General features: G+C 44.1%; 1 protein-coding gene across 2 annotated transcripts; it reads right to left on the reverse strand.

The window, feature by feature from the left end:
- Positions 1 to 4,461: 4,461 nt before the first annotated feature.
- Positions 4,462 to 21,617, reverse strand: UQCRB (ubiquinol-cytochrome c reductase binding protein). 2 transcript variants are annotated; one of them, XM_090040389.1, is made up of 4 exons: positions 21,484 to 21,617; positions 18,408 to 18,476; positions 16,038 to 16,204; positions 4,462 to 5,091 (listed from the first exon to the last, which is right to left on the reverse strand). In XM_090040389.1, the coding sequence occupies exons 1-4, from the start codon at positions 21,500 to 21,502 to the stop codon at positions 5,014 to 5,016; spliced, it is 333 nt and encodes a 110-aa protein (XP_089896515.1). In that variant the 5' UTR covers positions 21,503 to 21,617; the 3' UTR covers positions 4,462 to 5,013. The 2 variants fall into 2 exon arrangements, with proteins under 2 accessions (XP_089896515.1, XP_089896516.1); XM_090040390.1 differs by lacking the exon at positions 21,484 to 21,617 and adding an exon at positions 18,741 to 18,911.
- Positions 21,618 to 21,754: the final 137 nt, after the last annotated feature.

A 21,754-nucleotide genomic window follows, 5' to 3' on the forward strand; every position in this document is an offset into this window, starting at 1 on the left:
AAGAAACACGTCCTGACAAGCACTGCAAAGCTGTCTGAGGTGCTGCAAACTGAACGTGGTGCATGTGCACCCATTCACTGCACTGGTAATTTGCACCATAGCAGGGTTTTTTGGGGGGAGGGTTGGGGGGGAAGGGGTGGTGGGTGACAATGGGAGATCCCACTGCCAATAAATAAATAAATAAATAAAACACGAAGAAAAGCAGTATGGTGCATGTGGCAACAGTGTGTGCTACCAGAAAAAAGGCCCAGAGCCATGCTGTGGCTGCTAGCCAGGCTCTGGGCAGTAGTAGGATCAGGGCCACTGCTGACCCAGGAGGTCCCCAAGACCCCAGTATGGCTGCTAGGGCAAGAACAGCCTCTCCTAGCTCACTGGAGACAATTTGCTTCTCACCAACCCCACATGCAGGGATGCACTCAGCAGCAAAAAGCAGTGGCACAAATTTGTGCTGCTGCTATTTTTGCTGTAGCAACCATGTGCCCAAAATAGCAGCAGCACAAATTACATGCCCAAGGGGTTCAAGTAGAGGGCGAGTGCAAGCTGAGTTCAAGTTATAACAACCATTGAACTGGAGAAAGCTTAGCTCTGGCTCTCGTCTTAAACTGACACATACAAACAATTTAACTGCATCAGAAAAGTACTACATTTTCTAGCTACAGAAGCATCCCAGTAGTTTCTGTACAAATTGTGTAGATTACTATCTATTTATCTAAATAAAAGATTAAAGCTGTAGTTGTTGTTAGGAAACACCAGATTTATTGTTTCATGGGCACATAGTTCAGCCCTTTGATGGTCTTTAGTTACATGCTCCTATACTATTTTTTTCATAGAACTCCTCCCCTCTTTCAATGAATGAATGTTGAAATCAATGATCTTGTCATTCAGCGCTTGGTCTCCAACCAAGTATTTACCATGCAGCATTCAAACTTAGCACAAGATACATTATGCATTTCTTTCTCTTTGCTCTCACTGCAGCAGCTGAGTGCTTCAGGTTTATTATTGATTTCATCTTCACAAAATCTCTTTGAGATTCCATGACACCATTTTACTTAGCTCTGTACACAGGTAAACACAGATGGATTACACCTAGCCTGTTCTCTAGTTTGGGATGTACAATTTAGGACACCCAGAGCTTGACTTTTCAAGCTGTTTAGCTTTTATATAGGACTTTGTATGTTCAAGGAACAGCTCCGTTTACTTCTATTGAAGCTGCTATTATTCTGCAGGATATATTGCATTGAGCATCCAGGAAACGAACAAGTGTGGTGTGTATGTACTGACATTTAGGGTCACCTTTTCTCTATACAGCTTGTCTTGCAGTTGAGTCCAGGTGGTACCCATTTCTTGAGTGGCACCCTTCAAAGAATCAGGTTTACCAACTACTTTGCTGCCTGCAATTTGAGGGATGATGAGACAAGAATGGGTTACAAAAAGGGCTGGAAATCAGGAACAGGAAGTCATGGGATTCCTGCATGAACAACACATGCTCCCAGCGGCTGGGGGAGCATGGCAGCAGAAGGGGCATGGCAGCAGCGGTGGGAGCACAGTGGTCATAAGCAGGAGCTCCTATGGCTGGTGCTGTCGGGGGGGGGAGGGGGGCGAGGGCTGACCAGGGGTTAGTGACCACCCGCAGATGCCGCTGGCAGTGTCAGTGGAGGGGTGGTGAATGATGGTGTCAGTGGCAACTTTTTGTAGATGTACCACCACGGTCAGGGGGTGCATATACACCCATGTGCACCCCTTACACATCACCCTTGGATTCCTGCTTCCAGACTACAGCATCCAAACAAGCTCCATATGCAATGCAAGGACAGGTGGATTAAGAGGCTTAATGACACAGCCTGAAGTTTAGCATTGCTGCTGGGGTAGGCCTCAGTACCAAGGTTTTTCAGTGTTAATGGCTGGCATTTATGGGGTTGATGCTGAAGAACAGTATAGATGTACCTTTAGTGACCAGCTGGGAACATACCAGATTTCAGACAGTCATAACTTAACCTAATTTATAAAATTTTGGGAACATTATGGTTCAGTTTCACACAGAAACTCTGTATAGAGAAAGAGATAAAAATGCTTTTCTCCTTGGTGGCATCCAATTTCACTACAAGACCATCTTTTCCACTCTTCCACTACATAATTTGCAATTTCTGCTACAATTAAGGTAAAGAGTCTACAAACAAGACTGAATCATTCCCAAAGATCTACCCATCTTGTGCATGGAAGAAAGAATGGACCCACCAGAAAAGAAGTGCATGCACAAAGGGAGTCAAGGCTACATTGGTAACCTTGTATCTAGCATTTTATAACTTGTGAATGTTTGACTGCAGTCTTACTCCCTCACATTCTTGAAACATCTCTCCCACTCACCTCCCCCCACCTTTTTTTTTTTTAAAGAATGACCAGGGAAAAGTTTTAGAAAAAATCTGTCATGAGGAACCATTTTGACCTTCAATTTCAAGCTCTACATACCTGGCCCCCTGAAGAACCCCATCTGAATTCAGCAAAAGGCAAGTGACATCACAGGTCTAGCAGAACCGTCTACACTTGAGAAAGAGTAACTTCTAGCACCAACAGGTTGTGTGCACAGGCTAAGCAGAGGGGATAAGATGGACACCTTGGCAGCGAGTTTTGTCAGCTATTTGCTGACAGCAGAAGAATGCAGAGGCTAATTTTGGACAGGTTTCCAATACTTTAAGGAACAAGCCTCTACACGAGTTATCATGCTCTCCTGGCCCCCTGTTCCATATCCTAGCTCCTCCCTTCATCCCAAATTTCAGAAGCTCATAACAGTCCAATTTATAAAATTCTGTGGGTCAACAAAAAGCACATGCCAAACAGCTCCAAGACACAGACGTTACCAAGGGTTCTCAACTAAATGGACGCAAAAATTATTTTTAACATAGCAATATTTTCTCTCAATCCTTGTTCTAAGGCACAGCTGAAACTTTCCAAAACACATCAGTCTGAGGCAGACATGTTCAGACCAAGTTATAGGCAACTGAAGATACGACTTCATGGACAATGTCAGAAAATCCTATAGACAAGGCTGCTTTTAGAGACAGATCTTCCCCTGCAGATAATTTAAATTCTAAATTTAAAGGAACACAATATTTTATTGTAAGAGTTAACGCAGTTCAAAAGGCTGGTAAATTTGTCTTTTGACATTTAAATAGTGTCCTTATCTACTGCACACCAGGTTTTCAAGCACAACTACTAACTAGCAGTTACTGTGTCAGTTTGTAGGAGTCACCTTTCAAAAGGCGACTCCCCAGCACTTTCCAGAAGGTCAGGACACTTTAAAGGTGTCTCGTTTTTGTTTTATAAAGAATTTCAGTAATTAACATCAGTCAGACTAATACACTGCAATACCAAAGAGAAGCCAAGAGATTTTAGCTTAAAACCTAAATATCTGAACATCTATTTAAATTAATCATCCTACACTTTAAATTTTTAATTGGGCACCTTGTCTCCAGTGTGCTGAAGGAATTTAAATTCTACTTCTAAAATTCCTAAAACAGACAAATATAGACAAGACAGTCTCATACTTCTGTTTTAGGAGTTTGATTATATCAGAGAATAATAAATAATGAACTTACTTGCCATGTAAAGACTACTTTAATGATCAAGAGTGATTTCCTTGTGGAAGATAACCAACAATAACAACAACAAATCACTGAATACTTTCACTAAAGAAACAACTGAAATTGTACGAATGCAATGGTAAGGAGTTTCAGAACAGTATAATAATTTTTTTCCCCCCCAAGCTTTTAGTCTGAGGCTTATACACAAGTTTGCAGATGGATCTTGGCAACTTATATTTATTTATTAAAATGTTTTACCATAAAATGTGAAGTTCTGAATTACTCATCTCTTAATCCAAGGGTCATTATATAAAGCGGGTAACTGAAGTCTCTCTCTGCCCAGTCACCCAACAGGGCAGGGCCACTTCTCATAAGACCAGTCCAACATGCAGTTTATCAGGTCACACTAAATATTAACATCAGACTTTGCTCATCCCAAATCTCCTGTATTTTTTTAAAATTAATAATAATAATATCCTTGCCCTGCATCTTGTTACAAGGCAGGAAGTAAGCTTCTGATTATTGTACATTCCTTGTGCATTTCAGGTAGCTGGCTTTACGAAGCAAGGCAAGTTTTGGCACAAAACTGACAGAAGGTTTTTGATCCATTGTCAGCTTTGAGATTGCATTTGTAAGCTCTGCTTTTTTTGGAAATACTTTAACTTCATTTATCTCAAGATCTTTGATACTTAAGCTGTTAGTGTAAACAATCTTTGTGATCAACCAATTTCTAAAGGCCTAATTTTGAACAAAGAAAGGGAGAGGAAGATCTGTATCATTAGTTAGTTTCAGAAAGGGTATCAGAGTATACAACTTTAAATTCTCAAGACGTTCTAGTCCATGTTACTAGGTTAGACGTACCCTTTCTAATCACTACAAAAGATTAAATTGAGGCAGTTCTTTATTTTGTAATTAACAAAGTACTGAAATTCCATTATTAGAGAACTCCATCTACACAAATTTTGTGATACTGTTGAATAAGCAATCGAGCATGTGTCATAATACTTCTATCTCCAAGGGAGAGAGGCAAATAAGATTATAGGATTCTTCTTCAGAAGTTAACCAAAAAAGTAGGGATAAACACCCAAGATTCATTTACCTACCCTTCCAGCTGCAGGAAACAGCTGTACTATGACAAGGGTATGAATCAAGAGGCTGGAATGAAGATTACATATCACCACACTAATGTGTAATACATCCAATCATAGGAAAGGTCTGTAAATTTTAATAAACCAATGTTCAAAGAAATCTTGCAAGTAGATTTTGTACTCTGAACTGTTTATTTTGGTTGGATGAACAAATTCAGTGAACAAGCTGAATCAATTGCTTCTCTAGCCTCACATTTTCTTCCCAATAGATTTCTTCAATAACCATATCTTTTAAAAGATTTATTAGAAAGAAAACCAGCAGTTTGCATGAAGGATTTCAAGAGCAGTTAGTTCTTCTTCCACGCTTTTCTTTCAAGCCGTTCATGGATGACCTCTTCCAGGTAGGGCTGAAGATAAGGCTGATCCTGAAAAAAAAAAAAAAAAAAAAGAATAAATTATAAGAAATTTCACTACACGCATATATGCATACACATCTCCTTTTTGGTCATACTTCCAGAGTCCTAAGGGTGCTTTTTTTTTATATTATATAAATGAACAGGGTTTGATAGGTACCTGGTATTATTTTATATTTATTATTAAATAAAAAATAATACCAGGTACCTATCAAACCCTGTTCATTTTTTTAAAAAGTAAAGAAGAGAATTTTCTAGCTACATCTACAGCTTTATATCCAATGGTTAAGCTGCATCCTTAACTTCTTTCTGTTCCTCCATTATTACCAGAGCAAATGCTTTCAGCTACGTCTCTGCAACCCAACAAACATGGGCTCTGCCCCCTTACAGGATTTCTGATAACTGAAGATGCCATATTACTTGGTTGCTCAATTCAAAATATGCCCAAGTGACAACCAGGCTCAGAATACCAATACTACATTTGGGAAACTTCTTCCTTGTTCAGATAGGTTCAGTTATTTCATTGGCAGGTTCAAAATCTACAAATTAAAGGCCCATTAAAATGCCTGCACTGAAACATGTTTTTATATTGCTGAAATGCATTTTGTGTGCTAAAGTATTAGATGTCTCTGAGTTTTACCCTCGCCCAACAATACATTCCAATAATACATAATACAGCAGCAGCATCCAGCATAAATCCAAATATGCTCAACAGTTGTGAATCTGTCAAACAAGTGTTCAATTACTTTAGCAATCTATTGGATCCAATGGATGTTGAGCTCTGTACCTTGGGCTAGATTCAATAAAGAACTTTCTTGGACATGGGCGCCTCAATTCCATCTGTATGATTTCAAAAGCTCCACCTAAGCTGCCACCCACTCCTAGGGGCACCCAAGCTCATTAAGTGGCTCCCTCTTTAACTTCTTTTTTTTTTCCCCCCTAGGAATCTAGAATTATGTTCTTGAGCATGCAACTCAGGACCTACCTCCCACCTGATCCTGATCAGGATTCATAAACTAAATGGAGAAGTGCCTAAGTTCCCTGCAGGATCCAATCTAGTAGGCATTAAAACATGCCATGTGATCCTTAGCAACTAGCCACATTCATGTTCTTACCCTGTGGAAAATGGAAATTTGATCTATAGCAGAGTACCACTCAGTGAAAGACAGCCAGCTACCAGTGTCCAGATTTCATCTACTGGGAGGCAAGAAGCAGTTACTATTGGATCAGCTGATTTAATATGCAGTCCCAACCTCCTTAATATCAGTTACGTGTTCATATGCTCACGCTCTCAAAGCAGGCCAAACACAATGAAAGGCTCAGGTTCTCCCTAAGACACACTGGTAGCTGTGCTTAAGATAGAGGGAAAGAGAAGGGGGGGATGTGGTAACACCACCTCCTTTATTGATGCCCAGTGGTTGAGTGGGTATAAATCATCTTTATGCCACTATAAAAAAAAAAAAAAAAAAAAAAATTGTGGAGGCACAAACACCAAGCAAGCTGATACAGTTCATGCCCCTTGTTCCATCACATATGACCGAAGTTTGTGGCTGCAATACTGGTAGTATGATTTTGCCACTATTTTCTGTCTGACATCTATTTGCTTTAAGGCAGGAAAGCACAGGCAGCCTGGAGTTGCCCATATTCTCAAGCCACCCTGGACAGGAACTCCTGGGGCTTCAGAGGCCCAATCCTCCATATCTCAGGAATCCCCCTTCCTGGGGCATGCTGGAATGGGCCCCCGAGACCCTGCGGGTGCCTACTTTTGTTCCCACCTGGCATTCTCCAGGTGCCCACTGATACTCTGGTGTGGACCCAGGGCAGAGACTACCAATCAGCTAATTGGCAGTTCCAGCCCCAGGACCGCACCAGAGCTAGCTTTCCCCACTTAGAAATGTGCATCAGAGATTCCCTTGGGCACATCTCTGAAAGCAAAGAATACACTGCTTGTTGTCCTGCAGCATGAATGGGTGACATGCATTTCACCCAATGAAATGTATCAGCTGTGCCAGGACACATCCCAGCACAGATAATCAATGTCTATTTATATTCAGAAAGTAGAAATCCAGCTTCAATTCAATTTGATTCAATTTATGGAGGATTCTGGCTGAAAGCCATGCTCCTGAAAACATAAATTTATATTATGGTTGTATGTCTGTTAAGCAAAAATAACAGAACAACTTCAATTCTGGAAAAGGGCCAACGTGGTCCCTATTTTCAAGAAGGGGAGGAAGGAGGACCTGGGTAATTATAGGCCAGTTAGCCTCACCTCTACTCTCAGCAAGACCTTAGAAGAAATCATAAAGGATCACATTTGCAGGGAGCCACTGAGTCACACTAGGGTAAGGGGCAACCAGCATGGGTTTATAGCAGGCAGATCCTGCCCAACTAACCTGGTCTCTTTTTATGACCAGGTCAAAGTGCTTAGATGCAAGAGTGGAAGTATATATTATTTACCTGGATTTTAAAAAGGCTTTTGACAGTGTCGCACCCAATTCTTATGAGCCAACTGAGTAGTTGTGATGTGGATTTTTTCCACAGTAAGGTGGGTGAAAGGCTGGCTCACGGGATGCACCCAGACAGTGGCAGTAGATGGGTTGGTTTCCCCCTGGAGGGATGTGAGCAGTGGTGTCCCCCAAGGCTCTGTCTTTGGACCAGTGCTGTTTAATATCTTCATCAGTGATTTGGATGAAGGTGTTGAAAGCACCTTGTCCAAACTGGCAGACGGCACTAAACTATAGGGTACAGTTAACACGCTGGAGGGCAGGGAGTGAATTCAGGCAGATGTGGACAGACTGGGGAACTGGGCTGATCAGAATAGGATGCAATTTAACAAGGATAAATGCAATGTACTGCAACTGGGGAGAAAGAATTTCCAACACACCTATAGACTGGGAGGTACCGTTCGGAGTACCGCAACAGTAGAAACAAATCTTGGAGTCCTGGTTGATGCAAAAATGAACATGAGCTGCCACTGTGACAAGGCAATAAGCAAGGCTAACCACACTTTTTCTTGCATGAGCAAGTGCATCATAAGCAGGTCTAGGGAAGTGCTAATTCCCCTCTATGCGGCATTGGTGAGGCTGCAGATGGAGTACTGCATCCAGTTTTGTGGGCACCGCACTTCAAAAGGGATGTGGATAACCTTGAGAGGAGGGCTACTCCTACGGTTGAGGGCCTGCAGGCAAGACCCTACGAAAACAGACTGAGGGACTTGAATCTCTTCAGCCCCTGCAAGAGATGGCTGAGAGGTGATATTGTGGCTGTCTATAAACACATTGGGGGGAGGAGGAGCAGCAGGGAATAGGGGGCAATCTGTTTACCCGGGTGCCCCTTGGGGTTACCACAAATAATGGCCACAAACTGAAGGAGAATAGATTTAGATTGGACATAAGAAAGAAATTCTTTATGGTGAGGGTTGCCAAAATATGGAATGGACTTCTAAAGGGAGGTGGTGTTTTCCCCTACCTTGGAGGTGTTCAAGAAGAGACTGGATAAGCATCTGGCTGGGGTTACTTAACCCCAGCGCTCTTTCCTCCCTGGAGCAGGGGGTCAGGCCTGATGAACTGCCTTCTGACCCTAGAAATCTATGAAATTCTCTCTTCAGCCTGAAAACATTCAAATCCCTTGCATGCCCTAGCCGTCAGGCTAGAGTCGTGCTCCTGCTTCGGTCTAGAGAGCTACTCTTTCTGCACTGGGACATCTCCAATATAAGGAGTGAAAAATGCTTCTACCCCAGAAAGGCTACAAGGATTCCCACTGGCCAGCTACAGACAGCCCCCTGGCTTAGTATGTTGACTAACTCTCCCCATGCACTTTACTGGGACCCTGTTACTTTAGAAGGAGTCTGGGTTATGCACTACCCCTGACCTCAGAGTGCAAGTCCTTAACTGAATCAAGCACCTAATTCATAAGCAATTCTAGTCTTCCTTCCCAAACTGTGCATTCCCCACCAGGATAACAGGAGGGCACCACAGCTACTTTGTGTGGTGCATTGTGGAAGTGACATGCAATAAAATAGAGTCTCCTTTATGGATCTGTGCTCTTTGCTCATTGTCTGCGACCCATGTTTCTGTACTTGCCATCCCCATTGTGATAGTATCTTGTGCTTGTGTGTACTGTCTGCTGCTGGGGAGTACCAAAGTTGTCTTATAAAAGTGGTAGAAACAGGTCTGGGGGTCAGTACAGTTGAGGTCTGTGAAGCATAGGTGTGGCTGTAGGAGTGGAAGGAGGCCATGAACAGCCTTTAAGGCAACTGGTGCTGGGGGGCAGGAACAGAGCCAGGAGGGATAGGACTGGAATCAGCTACATCTGGGAGCCTGAAGAATAGACAAGGGATCACTCCAGGACCCTGGAACAGCCTCCCTTTTTACAATCAAATAATTTCATCAAGGCATGGCAGGTGAGCAGAAAAGGAATGTACCTGAGGAACTGGAGTGGAGCAGGAGCCACGTGACCACCATGGGCATCACTACTGCCCCTGGGGACCGATCCTGTCATACTTGCATTAGCTTGCAGGATCATAGCATAGGTGGGATTAATACAGATAGCACAGTAGAATAGCTGTCAATAGTGTGGGTGGGTGGGTGGTGTGTCCTTATTGGCAACTGTGCATTATTTAAAATGACCTTCAAATAGTTACATGTACCCAGCATAGGCTAGAGCAGAGGGGCATTCTAGACCATGGTGCGCACACCAGATAAAGCTGCCCTTTGGTATGCAGCAAGGTTGGCATGGTACAGTGGCCAGACTCTACTTTCCAATAGCCTTGGTATCTCTTCCAGCTGATGCCAGGCCCAGTCCCGCTCCCCAGGCACCCCAGTCCATCTGCTTTGCACCCACTGCCAGGGTTGGGACCCATGCGAGCTAGGAACAGCATCTAAGAGTATTATGGGCAGGGGTAGCCGAGATCACAGGGTGAAATGGTGACAGCATGGGGCCTAGGCCTGGGGCAGAGCCGCAATCTGCTGCCCGTGTGTCCCTATGACTGGCACCAGTTACAAGCCAGGGGAGTATGGGGAGCAGGTCACGTCTCTGCCCCGGGCCACAGCATTGCCCCAAAATCCTGGACCCAGCCCTGCCCATCTGTCCTGCTCTAGGTTCCCTGCTTCCCTGTGGCCCCATCCCATCTACCCAGTCATGCACCTTGCCTGGGCTCCATGGAGACCCTGGGATCATGGCCAGGGCAGTGACAGGGCCAGGGCCCAGGGGAAAGCTACAATCCATTCCCCACATGCCCCTGCCTGCAGAATTGGTGCCCATCACAGGGATATGTAGGGAGCAGATTGTGACTCAGCCCCAGGCCCTGCAATGCCTGCTCTACCCCACTCAACTCTGGCACTACCAGATGCCTCTTCCCACCTGCCCACAGCCCCAACCCAGCTGCCTGATCGAGCATAGGACATCCACTTACGGAGTTTTGGTGAGCTGTCTGGGATGTGGGGTCCTCACCAAGTAGCCCCCCAGGCCCAAATAATTGCCTACCCCAAGCTAGTCAGATACCATATCACTGCTCTAACCTCGAATCATATAACATGTATACAATTTTTGGACTTTGTAACTGGTTTCACTTAGATTACAAACAACTTTGGATAAGATTTCATAACAGATGTCTAAAGTAATTTACACTCCTTGGAAGTTAAGATACACTGAACTGCAATTTTGTGTTGATATTTTTTTTTTTTTTTTAAACTGAAAGGAAAGATCTTTGGAAAATTCCAAATTGTGTTTTTATTGTGCCAAATATGAAATACTATACTCAGAGCAATTAAAAATACCCATCAGTGGACAGTACTTTTAGTGGTCTGAAAGCAGCTATAAGGACTGATTAAACTAAACTGTGTCAAGAGGGGGGATGCAGTCTCTCTGCCACTTTACCTGTTGGCTAGTCATTTAAAAACAACAGAACATAAGGAAAGAGGTGGAGGGGATATTCTGCTAGTTTACAAACTTTTTCTGACATACCATTTCTGATGCGAACTGGTATAGCAGAATAGTTAAAATACAGTGTGCATAGCAGTGTGAAAATTAAATCCTATCCTGGCAGCTTCCTCTACAAGTTACTCTTTCAGGGGTTTTTTTTCAACTTACACTACATATTCTATTTTTTATTTCAAATCATTTTCTTGAATTTTCCCCCCCCCAAAGCCTTGAAATTAATTCATCATTTTTGCTTCAAATAGAGAAATCCATTCCTACTCACTATCCAAAAAAAGAAAAGAAGCCTTCTGCTAATTCCTTAACAAAGTATAACAGTAGAAGGTGATAGAAACACTTATAAAACAGGAGCTTCTTAAAGTAAAAGGAATATTTTGAGTATTTGAAAGCAAATAGAAAATTCTCAGATGACAAATATACAGCATTATATTCAAATTCAGGAGAGTTATGCTTTTTTTCTTCTTGAGCTCCTCAGGAAAAGTTCATAAAGCAGAAATTACCAGGCATTAAATGTTGTAAAGATAAGGAATAGACTGATAGCACCAAAACATCAAACACAAAACTGCACTGGAATGCAGAGGTAGCTACAGCAGCTATAGATGAAAAATAGCAAGCTAAACTCATTTCTACCCACTGGCTACCACAAACAGTACCCAGCAAATGTTCCCAAAAACCCACTTCTCACAATTTGACCTCTGTGAAGCACTCCAATAGGAAGAGACTAGGCTGGGTTTAAGAAAAGTCTGTTTCACCTTTCCCTGTGACATTAAGTCTTCGAAGTCTAGTAATAGATGGTTGCGACGGACTTAGCCCCCTGGCTAAGTGGTTTGCAGTACGCCTGTGAGAGACAGCGTTGTTTCATTTCAACTTCCATTTCGCTGTTTTGAAAGGACAGCGTTTCGTTTCTTTGTTTCAAAGCACTGTTCCATTTCATTTTGTCTAAACTGTTTCTCTGTTTTGACATATTTTGACATTTCACCCACGGCTTATAACGGGGAATCACGAAAATGCCTATAACTTTGTCAATTCTTTCCAGATTCAAATGAAAACAGCAGGGACAGTATACCCTGTTGGGGCCACAAAGCTTGTCAAGTTTCAAGGAGACAGGTGCAGGGATTTCTGGGAAAATGCACCTCGAAGTCTTGGAAGCAAAACTTGTGTCACTTGTAAGTGTGAAGGTACAGAGAAAGCTCAGTTCAAACAATGCTTTTTATGCCGTTCTCCCATCCCTCCCCCAGAGCACTGGGATTGGAAGGGACCCCAGGGAAGGATCACAGTCACTGGCCAGCTACACAGTCAATATGAGAGTAGTCCTTCCCCACTCTTCTCCTCCCGCTCTTTAGTTTCTGTTTAGCTGCAAGCAAGCTGGGCTTTGAAACTCAAAATATTTTGAAACGTTTCAAGTGCCCTCGTTTTGATTTCACTGTTTTGAGCTTGAAACAAGTCGAAACAGCTTTGAAACAAAACACCCATCTAATTTTTGCACATCCCTAGTTTGCAGTGCTAAGTGGGTACTGAATTGACAATCTCCTATATTATGGTTGTAGTTACATAAAACCTAGATTTAAGGAAAGGTGGAAACAAAGTTACATAGAGTAATTAATAGGACTGAGCAAAACAGCACCCTTTCATTTTGATGTCCATTTCGCCAGGACAGTATTTTGTTTCAAGTTTCGTTCCGTTTTGAAAGCACTATTCTGGTTTGTTTTCTCGAAATTGTTTCGACGTTTCCCCATAGGTTATAATGGGGAAGCACAAAACTGCCTATAACTTTGTCATTTCTTGCCTGACTCAGATGAAACTTACTAGGATGGTAGCTCCTTCTGAGGCCAGGAAGCCTGCCAAATTTCAAGGAGATAGGTGCAGGCATTTCTGGGAAACTGCACCTCAGGCTGCTGAAAAGCAAAACTTGTGGACATGTGACTTTGTGTTAAGGCGCACCCTCACTGGCGCTTGGGCTTCTACACAACAGTCACTGGCCAGCTGCACGGTTACCGTCAGAGCAGTCCTTCCCCACTCTCTGCTTATTTAGTTTCCCTGCACGTAAGCCCAGCTTCAGCTTCAAAACTCAAAACGTTTCAAGACTTTCAAAACATTCTGACTGCTCTCGTTTCATTTTGAGGCCGTTTCAAAGCCCTTCATTTTGATTTTGCCGTTTCAAGTTCGAATCGAGTCGAAACAGCATCAAAATGAAACAGCCAACATTTTGCACAGCCCTAGTAATTAATACTAGGGCCGTGCAAAGCTTTGCCGGCTGTTTCGTTTCAAAGCTGTTTCAGCTCATTTCGAGCTCAAAACGGCTAAATTGAAACAAAATGAAGGGTTCAAAACAGCCTTGAAACAAAACAAGGCCAGCTGAAATATTTCAAAAGTTTCAAAATTTTTCCAGTTTTGAAGCAGCAGTCAGGTGGTGGGAGGCAGGGGAGAGCCAGGGCTGTGGTCTGAACGGCTCTGCAGCCCAAGTGGCTCAGCCCAAGTGGAACACAGCCCTGGCTCTCTCTGCCCCCCACCACTCGGCTATGCTCCACGGGGCTGGCAGAGTGTTTTGGAGTGCAGCTGGCTCTGCCTACCTCCCAATGCCAGGCTGCACTTCAATCAGCTTCGCCACGACCATGGAGCTCAGCCCGGTGGCAGAAGGCGGGCAGAGCCAGCACTGCACTCTGGCTCCCGCCACTGAGCTGAGTTCCACTGGGCTGCAAGCTGCTGGGAGCTGAGCCTGGCAGGGGGAGGCACCTCCCCCAGCCAGGCTCCATCCCCAGTGCTGGCAAACTCAGTCCAGCTGGGCAAGGAGTCTTCCCCAGCTGGGTTGAGTTTCCCAGCACTGGGAACTGAGCCTGGAGGCAGAAGCAGCCTCCTGTGATCTGACAGGCAGTTCAGGGCCTTCCTGCACCTCTGGGAGGGCTGCAGGGGCTCTGCTAGATTCCTCCCAGGGATGCGGGACCCCAATCTGCTTACCGGATCACAGGACACTGCTCCTGCTCCCCGGCTCCCGTTTGTCAGCATTTTGAGGTACAGCTTCCCAAAAAACCCTGCACCTATGTCCTTGAAACCTGGCAAGCTTCACGCCCTCAGAAGGGGTTACCATCCTGGCAAGTGTCATCGGAATCAGGCATGAAATGACAAAGTTATAGGCTGTTTTGTGCTTCTCCATTACAGCCTATAGGCAAAATGTTGAAACAGCAAAACCATTTTGATGTAATGGAACATAACAGTACTTTTATAACAAAATACTGTTCTGTCAAAACAGAAGTTGAAGTGGAATGCTGATGTTTTGCACAGCCCTCATTAATACCATTCAGTGAATACGATATGTACCTGCAAAGAGAGTAACGCATAAATTCACAAGGAAGAATAACTGAAAGTCAAACAGCAACTCTGGATGCACTTCCAAACTTTAAAATGCATAGAATTTGCAATAAAGCATTTACTTTAAAGTAGTTGGATGTGTCATATTAATAGTCAGCAATTATATTTAGATGGATAATAATTTCAATGTAGTTACCCATAAGTAAAATTTTTGATACTTGTAAATGCCATAAATCATAATAAGGAAGTTTACTACAAGACTGAAAGTTCAATGAAGCTACATGAGTAACTGCCTTATTTGAGCGTTTAAAAAGCTTCAAGTTGTTATTAGGAAGTGATCCCCAACTGGGGTACACAAAAAAAGTTACTACAAGGTAAACCAAGGTATGAACTTCTAGCATATCAGCTATTCAACAATAACTGTCCCTATGCATGTTGCTACCCCTCAACAAGTGCAAGGTGGCTTCTCTCAATGTAAGAGAGGTAAACTCCATCCTACCTATAGTCAGTTACTGAAGAGTAGGGACATACTAAGGTCAAACCCTACCTTACTTTTCTGCAGCTGGTTCACACACACCCTTTCTATTAATGAGATACAGGATTAGTTTTGCTCAGTGTTCTAAAGACATGCATTCTTTATTAAATACACCGTAAATCTGAAAGACATTCCAAGTTCCTGCTATGTTCCACTCTAACAGTTCGTACATGTTCAATTTTACTTCAAGTGATCCACAGATTTCAATGGAAGAGTGCATATTGGTACATTAACTCAATCTGTTCTCTTTTCTCCCCCCAACAAAAACTCAACCCATAAAAAAGGGAAAAAGATCAAATCAAGTCACAGCTGTCACACTTGATTTACACAGGGTCAATCTTTAACTTAAAGAAACATGGCACTGCTGTACAAAACACATACAACTGTGCTGCACTAAAAGCTACATTAGTTGGTCTTAAGGGTGACGCAAATGAGAGTATTGCATACATCACCTGCTCTACCATCACTATGCTGAAACAGACAAAGTTACAACTGCGCAATTTTTGCAGAAACTGATTTCTGCTGGACTCTGCACTTACTGCGGGCTCACTGCAAAACAAACCAAACAATGCGCAAGGGCTTCCCATGTGCTTTTCTCCTTGCCTGTAAGTGTGTTTGTTTATTTGCAACAAACCCATAAAAAGCATGGAGCTTACTGCTTAGGAACAGCCTGAAATAGTGGCTTAGTGACCCCAATTTAGCCCAGGGAAGTCATTAATCCATACTTAATACCTGGATTAATGACTTCCACCGGCTTAATCAGGGTAATTAAGATGTGGTTTCAGGCCATCTGGCAATCTGCAGGATTGCAGGATGTTGCAAGGGCAATGGTAGTTGAAAAAAAAGTCTCTGTGACTACCCACTTGTACTTGGGGGAAATAGATGGTTTTCCTAATTGTGAAACTGAAAATGTCGGAGTGACTTGTATGCAGGATCAACTTATATTACGAACAATATAGTTTAAGGTAAGCACATATGTAGAGAATGTCCCCTCTCCCCCAAGAACTGCAGATTTAATTGTCCATGTCCCATTTGCTGATACTAGTAAATGAGAGTGACAGTGTAAGTACGTAGCAGTAAGCAAGTTAAATGACAAACACTTTCATGATGACAACAAATGAGTGGCCAATATAAAACATACTTAAGATATTGGCAGTAACTTGTCTCTAATATCACATACCTCTTCATATTTCGTCCACTGTTCTCGAGGAAGGATTCGATGTTTCACACTCAAGTCAATGGCTCTCTTGATGCGAAACATTCGTTCATGGTATAGCTCTGGTGGAAGCCTCTGGACGGCTAATTTCACATCTTCATCTTCATATAATGTGTCATCCCGCATTAATCCTGTAACAGTAAAATTTTACAACAACATCACTGTATTGGAGTAAACTTTGTATGATACTTTGTATTTTCATGACACTGTTCAAACACCAATACTTATTCAATATAATTCGGTTTCTCTGTAACTATTCCAGGACAAAGGCCGATTATTTGTTTACAGAACAGCTTATAAACACTGATCTCAAATCTACGTATGAACTGCACAGTTCAGTTTCCAGAAAAATAAACACAACCAGGGATTGGGGAGTGAGGGTGAAGGTGAAGGGGAACAAGGAAGTGTCCCAATAAGGAAAGACTTTAAAATCCATTAGGAAATAAAATCCCAAAATCCTTCCTCATGTAACATTACACTACTTAAGAACATAAGAGTTGCCAATTAATGGGTCAGACCATAGGTCCATCTTGCTCAGCATCCCATGAGAGTGGATGCCAAAAGGGAAAATGAGCTGGGTATGACTAGGGTTCTTTACAGAGTTTCTCTCTCACTTGCAACCTCCAGCATTTAAGGTCTAGGAAGTTCTGATTCAGAGTTCTAATTCCCATACTCAATAGCTACCGATGCCTTTTTCCTCCAAGAATGTGTCCAATTCCTCTTTGAATGTAGTTAAACTGTCAGCTTCCATATCTGGTGGCAATGAGTTCCACACTTGAAATACATACTGTATGAAAAAGAACTTCCTTATGTTAGTTTAAAACTTACAACCAACTAGTTTCATTTTGTGACCCCCTAGTTCTTATGAGAGATGGTAAGAAAATTCTTATTTACTTTGCCTTTGCCATTTTCCAAATCCTTATGTCCCAGCTCACATATTTCTTTTCTAAATAGAATAGATCTAGCTTCTTTAGCACCCCCTCATATGGAAGCCCCTCCATATCACTGACCATCCTTGGTGCCCTTCCCTGTACTTTTTCTGGTTCTTCAATATCCTTTTTCAATTGGGGGGGCGGGGCGGGGGGGGGCAGGAGACCAGAACGGGGCATGGTATTCAAGGTGTGGATGGATTTACAAGGGGACTTCAGAGATCAAAATATTAAAAAAAAAAGAAAGACATTTTTCTCTTGCTATGTAATTATTTTAGTTCTATTGAAAACTGCATTCATTCATTTTTCATCAGTTGGAACCGTTACCCAGTATCTATGGTATGCTGTATTATAGAAAATCAAAATAAAGAATGCTTAAGCCAGAACAAAGGGAAATTCATCTGCTTCAACAAGGAAAGTCTGAAAAAAAATCTAATTTTATTCATCTCAATTTACAAGTAAGGTCTGGTTAATCTACCATTATTGCTTTATTTTCCATTTTTTCTATTTTCCTATCAGCATTCCTGCTCCCAGGATCAGCACTTGTGCTCCTGATAACTGGTCCCTAGTAGACGAGCTCACATTATTTGCATTCCCTTTGCAGTGCAAAGTTAACCTGAGTTTACTGTAGGTACAGAAAAACAACTATCCTATTTCCCAGGTGCCTCTGCCAAAAGAAAGTATACAAATCAAATAATACAATCTGATCAAATGGAGCAAGGATCATTTGACACAACATGGAACCAATGTAGGAAAATGCTCCTATTACTACTCTTGTAGACAGATCTAGAAATTTGTTTTTTAAGTTTTATTACTATAACTAGGCACTGAGCAAAAAAGTGAAAAGAATGGACCTGGTGAGGAGCATATTGACTTTGTTTTAATCGCTGGCTTCAGATTTTATTTCCAAGAATGTTTCCAGATTCTGCTGATTGGTCTTCTAGGAAGTCATATTGTAACCTGATCCAAACCACCAGGATCCAAACCACTGGGACCTGTAACACCCTCTCTAACTTGAAATCACAGTCAGATCAAACTGAAAAGTAGATTTTTACAGTGACATCTGAAAGTGTGAAGATTAAATGCTTGTTCCATGCTCAGAACTCGTTTTGTGAAGCTCCAGTTCCCATCAGTTTATACTTGGGCTCTCTGGTTCTACAAAAAGAACTTTTACTAGCTATCATAACAGCTTATAGAAAATGCACCCGATTAATCACTAGATTAACAATTATCAGCACTCTACCCATTGTGAATATTATTTTTACAACAAGAGAGGCATGGCTAACTTTTATAAGAAAGCTCTACCTTGATTTCAATACACCTGGACATGCAAAAAATCTTTTAGCTGTTTAGTTGCATCTGCTAGGCTGTTTAACTGGCAATGCATAACCCATAATATACCTACCCATTTTATTGAATCCACATAAATTGTAATACCACTTGTGAAAGGATTCCATCAGCCGACCAACTGAAGCTGAAAAAGATCACTGTTAGTCTAAAGATAAACTAAAGCATAACACTGGTACATATTGACACAAAATTAGTATTAGATAATATTATATTTGCTATGTATTATACTATAAATTTGAATTGCATCATATCCAACTTGGCTTCTCCCTGTTCTTGATGTTTTTTTAACATTATGCTAAGCACAATATTATAGCATTTCATCATTTTGACATATGCATTACCAAACAGGATCTTCAAGTACTAGACGTAGGGTAGTGGGACAACTTACAGCCTGTGAGGCAAGTCTGGCTCACGGTGCCATCTGATTTGGTCCATGGATATACGTAGGATTTTGGCAGCTGTTGGTCTCCCCAAGCCACCACCAGGAGAAGCAGTAGTGGCAGTGGACTGGAAGAGGGCCAACGTGGTTCCCATCTTCAAAAAGGGGAAGGAGGAAGACCTGGGAAACTATAGGCCAGTTAGTCTTACCTCGATCCTGGGCAAGCTTTTTGAGAAAATTATTCTGGCGCATATCCACGAGGGGCCAGCAGGGGAGATCATGCTCACAGGCAACCAACATGGGTTCATTAGCGGCAGGTCCTGTCAGACCAACCTGGCCTTCTATGATCAGATCACTAAATCATTAGATGCAGGGGTAGCAGTGGACATAGTCTTCCTGAACTTTTGGAAGGCCTTTGACACTGTCTCTCACCCTGTTCTCATTAAGAAACTCGGGGACTGTGGTGTTGACACCCACACAGTCAATTGGGTCACCAACTGGCTCGAGGGCCACACCCAGAGAGTGGTGGTGGACAGGTCATTTTCAGCCTGGAGGGATGTGGGCAGTAGGGTCCCGCAGGGCTCAGTCTTCAGGCCCACACTGTTCTACATCTTCATCAGTGACTTGGACGAGGGGGTAAAAAGCTCCCTGTTCAAATTTGCTGATGACACTAAGATGTGGGGGGATGTGGGCACACTAGAAGGGAGGAATAGGCTACAAATCAGACCTAGACAGGTTATAGGGGTGAGCGGAAAAGAATAGGATGGGATTCAACACCAACAAGTACAAAGTGATGTGCCTGGGGAGGAACAACCGGCACCATACCTACAGGCTGGGGAACTCCCTTCTCATCAGGGCAGAGGCAGAAAAGGATCTTGGAGTCATCACTGATGCCAAGATGAACATGGGCTGGCAGTGTGGGGAGGCAGTTGGGAAGGCCAACCACACCTTGTCATGCATCCACAGATGCATCTCGAGCAGGTACAAAGAGGCGACCCCTCTATGTGGCACTGGTCAGGCCACAGCTGGAGTACTGTGTCCAGTTCTGGACGCCACACTTCAAGAGGGATGTGGACAGCATGGAGAAGGTCTAGAGGAGGGCCACTCACATGATCGGGGGCAGCAGGGCAGGCCTTATGAGGAGAGGCTACAGGACCTGAACCTGTTCAGCCTCCACAAGAGAAGGCTGAGGGGGGTCCTAGTGGCCTGTTACAAACTAGTCAGAGGGGACCAGCAGGCACTGGGGAAGTCGCTGTTCCCCTGAGCACTGCCAGGAGTGACTAGTAATAATGGTCACAAGCTGGCAGAGGGTAGATTTAGGCTAGATATCAGGAGGTGCTACTTCACCGTCAGGGCGGCTAGGATCTGGAACCAGCTTCCAAGAGGAGTGGTGCAGGCTCCTACCCTGGGGGTCTTTAAGAGGAGGTTAGATGTACACCTTGCTGGGGTCGTTTGACCCCAATACTCTTTCCTGCTGTGGCAGGGGATCGGACTACACAATCTGCTCAGGTCCCTTCCGACCCTAGAAACTATGAAGTATTCTCCTAACAGCATGGTTTTCTAGAACAGGAATACTCAACCTCCATCCTATGGGCCAAATGCAACCCATGAAGCCATCCCAGATGGCCACAGGGCTCTCCATGGGACAGGAAGTTTGGCAGCTAGGTAGCAGTGGCCATTACTACAGCAACCCTCCTCCTGCCAAATTCCCAAACCTTATGCCCTGTACAGTTAGGCAGGACAGGCTGGAACCCCTTCCCCTGCTGACTCAGCCAAACCCCACTCTTCCTCCTGCAGGGCCAGGCTCTCCAGCTACCCCCTTCCAAGCGGCTGGATGGAGACTGTTGTGCCTACCCTGCTGCACTGGACTGGAACCTCCCAAGGTGTTGACATTACAGAAAGCAGTGGCACTTGATAGAGCAACTGTCTCAAGTTGCAGCAAGAGAAGTTTAGGTTAGATATTAGGAAAAAACTCTCACTAGGAGAGTAGTAAAACACTGGAACACATTATCCAGAGGTGGTAACCACCATTAGAAGTTTTTAAACCTTAGGTAGACAAAGCCCTGGCTGGGATGATGCCCAAAGCAGGCCCAGCCCCAACTACAAGGGGCTGGACCAGATGACCTCCTGAGGTCCCTTCCAACCTGCATCTTTTACAACTCTGTGTCACCTTCACCTCACTAGCACAATCCCTAAGCCACCTAGCACTTGGAGCAGAGTGGACAGTGGCCACTGGCCCTTCATGCCCTCCCTTGGCACTCTTATTTTGAACTGTTGACCATCACTCCCATCCCCCCCCCACCCCTCCATCTCAAGGAATCAATTGGCATCCTTTTCTGTAGGCTCCCCACGTGAGGCAGCCTAAAAGGTTACGTGGATGCACGTGAAGGATGGCAAACAGGCCTGGCGCTTAAACAAATATAACTCAGGGCTAAGCCAGGCAGCCACATGACAGGAGTTAAAGGAGTGAAAGACGCACAGTCACGTGCAGCTCCACCTCTGCCCTGGGAGCCGCTCCTCCCGCCCTCCAGCGCAGCACCAGGTCCCCGCTCCCGGCCCGTAGCTCCCGAGACCAGCAGCCAATAAGGACCCGGCGTGAAAACGAGGCCAGGCGTTCTTCCCCAGACCCAGCTGAGAGGTCCCACACTACCCCGGCTCCCAGAGCCCCTCCCACCCGGCCCCGGGCCGGCGCCCCGCGCGCCACTCCAACAGCGGGGAAGCGTACGGCGCCACATCCCCCGCTCCGCCTCACCCGGTGCCCTTGCCGCCATCTTGACTTAAGTGAGACGCGGTGCCTACTGGGTACCCTGAAAACGTCCGCACTGATATGTGGACGGCGCGATCAGGTGGCTGGCGTTTGCGCATGCGCCATGGGCAGGGTTTGCCACCTCAGGGGGCGGAGTGAGACGTCCAGCCCACAGGGGTTGGGACGGGAAGGGGGGCGTGACATGCGCAGTGCAGGGGCCGGGGGGCCACAGGTACTGTCTGCGTGCAGGCCGTGGCCGGACGTTTGGCCCCATTTT

The sequence above is a fragment of the Crocodylus siamensis genome, chromosome 3 (assembly GCF_052110815.1).
Source record: "Crocodylus siamensis isolate JL-2025a chromosome 3, ASM5211081v1, whole genome shotgun sequence".
Classification (NCBI taxonomy): domain Eukaryota; kingdom Metazoa; phylum Chordata; order Crocodylia; family Crocodylidae; genus Crocodylus; species Crocodylus siamensis.

Excerpts from the sequence above, each read along its gene's own strand:
- UQCRB (XM_090040389.1), bottom strand. Across the intron at positions 16,205-18,407 it reads ATGTGGATTCAATAAAATGG|GATTAATGCGGGATGACACA; the intron begins GTAGGTATATTA and ends TTACTGTTACAG. Across the intron at positions 5,092-16,037 it reads AGTGGACGAAATATGAAGAG|GATCAGCCTTATCTTCAGCC; the intron begins GTATGTGATATT and ends TTTTTTTTTCAG.